The 4,175-nt window shown below is 32.5% G+C and overlaps 1 protein-coding gene across 1 annotated transcript in view; it reads right to left on the bottom strand.

Annotated features, from left to right (window-relative positions):
- Positions 1-4,175, bottom strand: part of LOC105619447 (discoidin domain-containing receptor 2-like) — an 80,668-nt gene that overhangs the window by 17,376 nt on the left and 59,117 nt on the right. The window contains exons 9-10 of the mRNA XM_012200965.1: positions 3,573-3,886; positions 474-665 (exon numbers count right to left, since the gene is read on the bottom strand). Coding sequence (XP_012056355.1) covers positions 474-665; positions 3,573-3,886 — 506 coding nt within the window. The remainder of the gene's footprint in view (positions 1-473; positions 666-3,572; positions 3,887-4,175) is intronic.

Consider the following 4,175-nt stretch of genomic DNA (forward strand, 5'->3'; position numbering starts at 1 on the left):
ATATATAATAATAAACTACATTTAAAACATTTTCTTGAATTAAATTGTTTATTGTTTTAATTAAATTAACAACATATTGAATAGAGGCAATAGCGACCTGAAAGAAAATAATTAAATAATTCAAATTCAGTATAATTTGATATTATGAGTTTTTAACAGTGATGTATTCAATACGAAAAACGCTACTTCTTTTATGCTGCATCTATGTAAATAATTGAAAATATTTTATATTTTTTTTAGTATTCAGAAATCCTCTAGTAAGAAATTATTAATTTTTAATTTTTAATTCAACAAAAAATTAGAAAAAAATCACAAAACTTAGGTTAGACATGTAGTCTTCGATTTCTCCATACATAAATTTTACATAAACTATAGTATACATATGATACTTTATCTTAGCGCACATGTTTAAGAGGTAATAATATTAATTAAACTATGGAAATTAAGTTAGAAAAGTATCGTGTTTATCATACCTAAGCGTCTTAGCCGTGTGCAAGTTTGAAGTTTCGGCGATGTGACTTTGCAGATATTGATTCAAATCCCCATACTCGCCGTTTTCCAATACGATGCACATGGGATCGTTCTCAAGGCTGGCACCGAGTAGCCGCGCGACATTTCGATCGGCGAGTCGTACCAGTCTCTTTGCCTCCTGTTGAAATTCTATCCTGGAAAACACATGGAGCATCCGGAAGTAATATCTTTATAGGTGCCCGCGGTACCAAGGCCGTGAGTATTGAATACGGATGCCGATATATATATTGGAAGTAATGTAGATATTCCGTTCCGGTATCGCTCGCTTGTCTCTCGGAAGTTTTCGTTGTCTCGCGAAGAAGAAAGAAAGGCAGGAAAGCAATACAGAAATGCCAAGGATAAAAGAGAAACCTATCTACGGGGTTATAGCGCGAGTCACGAATAAGGACAACCGCGAATAAGGGTTGCGACTATGCACTACTGTGCTACACATGTGAGTAAATTCTAGCAAGAGCAGACGATGCAGAACATGATATAAACTGCCACATCGAATAGTTTGTGAATTCGATAAGAACTCAATGACAATTGAACTGTATGACAATTGAAACCTATATTCTTTACAATTTTTGATATAAAATTATCTCCTCATATTATAAATCAATCCAATAAAAATTCTAGCGATTAATGAGCCACTTTATTATTCTATAGTCGAATAATCAATTTTATTGGTACGAAAAAAAGATCATTTCATAAACATTTTGACACAGGATAATTTCTAGTAATTCCATGATATCTCTGAAATTATTGAAAATTTGCATTTTTACGATTTCAACATATTTGCATAGACGAGCACGCTTTCATTTAGAGAAGTAAACACGAATGTATTTCGAATAAATGCGATGTATTATAATATTGAGTTTCGTTGATGAGATATGTATTTGACCGACCAGCACGTTTTATTTTATACATGATATTAATTTTTAGGAAATATTTTAAAATTCATCAGTACATTTTTTTCGTAGAACATGCGTATATGCGCAACAAAATTACTTAATTGAAAATGTCAACGCGGAAAATGAAATTCCTTTTTGCATCGAAAAATTCAATCATCAGACGACGAAATGTATAATAGGATCAAAAAACGAAAATCTATCAGGCAGATTGGTTGATAGACTTTTTCGTGGAACGCGAGTTGATTGTAGCCAACAGAAAGAAAGGCGTGGAAAAGAATAAAGGCCAGCGAGAGAATGATTGCGCTCTAACATGAGTTGCATCCATTTCGCGCGACGACACGGGTTTCGCGGGCTTTTCCCAGATGGCAAAATGTGTTTTGTAGACAATGCCATCCATGATCCTGTCTGCGAGGATCATCCTTTTGCTACTGCGCGTCGTCGGGCCGATGCAGTGAATCCGGTACGACGCGCTCCGTTGCTTGTTCCTGTCCCTATCGGTCTATAGGAAGAGGGAAAATCATGATCGTCCGAACAAAACGTTGTTATAGCGGCATCGCGAATGCAATAAAAGGATCTCTTTTATTGGCTGATGTAGTGTTCATGGTTGAGCTACGAAAATCTTCGTTCAAGCATTGATTCTAGATTTTTCTGAAATGTACTTTATAGAAACAAATACGCTTCGATATGAATTGGATCAGTGTGGAACTGCGCATATAATTATACATGACGCATAATATGAGATATTACAAAGTACAGTTTGTAATTTTTATTCATTGTATTTATAAATTATAGAGTGCGCGGAATAATCATTTTCTTTATATAATATTATCCAATTAAGCATATTGCGCAGTATCGCTCTGTAATCAGTGGATACTGATTTTCAAATATTTCACTGAAAAAGCCACGATGAAGCACGTACAGTGCATACATGCTGATTTGCTAAGTAGGTCGTAATGGTGGATTTAGACGTGGACGGGATTTCGAAAATTGCGAAACATAAATAACATTCAGGATAAACAAGATTATTGACGAATATTTCATATTACCAATCGCTAAATCGTATGTCCCGTAGAAAGATGCTTTGAATACAGAATAGGATTTTATGTTTCCAATTTTCTAAAGGTGAAAGAACCCTCCTCTCTCACCGCTTTATGAAAAATTATATTGACGCAGACATGCGTGTATGAACACGGACGAGTTATTCGATTACATGCCAATCATCGATCGCTTAAAGCCCTTCCGCATTATCCGGCCACATCTACTTAATGCGCGTAGCGTGTCATTACATTCGGAATCACTTTGCGCCGCTTTATTGAATTACGCCGTTAACGCGACGCTCTATAATCTATTGGAATAATTTTCTATCGTCGATAGAGATAGGCACTGCTTTCGCTTTCGCTTTTTGATTGTAGGAGCGGTTGTCTCCCGAGATATTTAAGCTTTGTACAAAATATATGTTTTAAAGTTAATATTTTGATACCATATATTTGATATTCGTACGATAATATCTAAATGCCTAGTGATTATATTTAATTAACGCAATATTGACGATAATTGCGAAGAATTTAATTGATATGAAATTTTATGTTCTCATCACAAAACACATTCTCAATAAAACATTCTGTTAAACATTATCATAAAAATATTTATCGAGATACAAGAATAGAATATAAAAGAATGACAAGATTTTTCATTACAAAATAAATAATACATTAAATTAAAAACTTTAGAACATAAATTAATTATTATTTGCGATTGCTGTTTTCGATTATTGAAGACACGATTAATCTCAAAAAATAAAGCATTCAATTTCCATAACTTATTTTTGTATACCTTTATGTAAATTGAGAAAAATTTAATCAAAGTAAAATTTCATGCTATCGCATAACGTTATATTAAATACTAGTCATTATCTAAATATATTTATCTAGATATATTTATAAAAATAGAATATAAAAAAATGAGAAAATTTTTCATTATAAAATAAATAATATATTAAATATTTTAAGACGTCAATTATCATTTGCAACTACTGCTATTTTTCAATTTTTTGAAGAGATTATTTTTCTTAAAAGATAAAGTATTCAATAGCTATAACTTGCTTTTATATACCATTATATAAATCGAAAAAAATTACATGGTTCTTACCTAAGAGCGTCAGAAGATCCTGGTTTCAAGGATTTAACAATAACTAAATCGCTGGAGGTGTTTCTGAAAACCTCATCGTATCCAGGAAACCTGTCAACTTCGCAGAGATGAACATCGCCGAAGTATCCACAGCCAAGATTTTCAACGATGTTGAGTTTTTCCCGTGGAAAATCAAGGACACACTCAGGTATCTCCTCCTCTTCTTCCGTTAGCATATCTTCCGGACTATAGCTAGTTACACTGCTAGAGGCTTTCGCACTCATTGGCGGTGGTGTACTTGGTGTTGGCGAAGGTGGCAGTGGTGGTAGAGGACTCTGCGATGACACATACACGAATTCAAAATTATATTTTCTTGAATTACGTATAAATCAATATATAATATTAATACATGTAATATGAATATGTGAGGCAAATAGTTGAGAGTAAATATTTGTACTTTTATTCACTGAACAAAATTATTTGAAAAATATGAAACAAGTATAATATAATATCGCGAATATGAATAAAATAGGATAAATATTTCTTCCTTTATATATATATATATATATATATATATATATATATATATATAGTATATACTACATATATATATATATATATATA

Source organism: Atta cephalotes (genome assembly GCF_000143395.1).
Source record: "Atta cephalotes unplaced genomic scaffold scaffold00021, whole genome shotgun sequence".
In the NCBI taxonomy this organism is placed as follows: domain Eukaryota; kingdom Metazoa; phylum Arthropoda; class Insecta; order Hymenoptera; family Formicidae; genus Atta; species Atta cephalotes.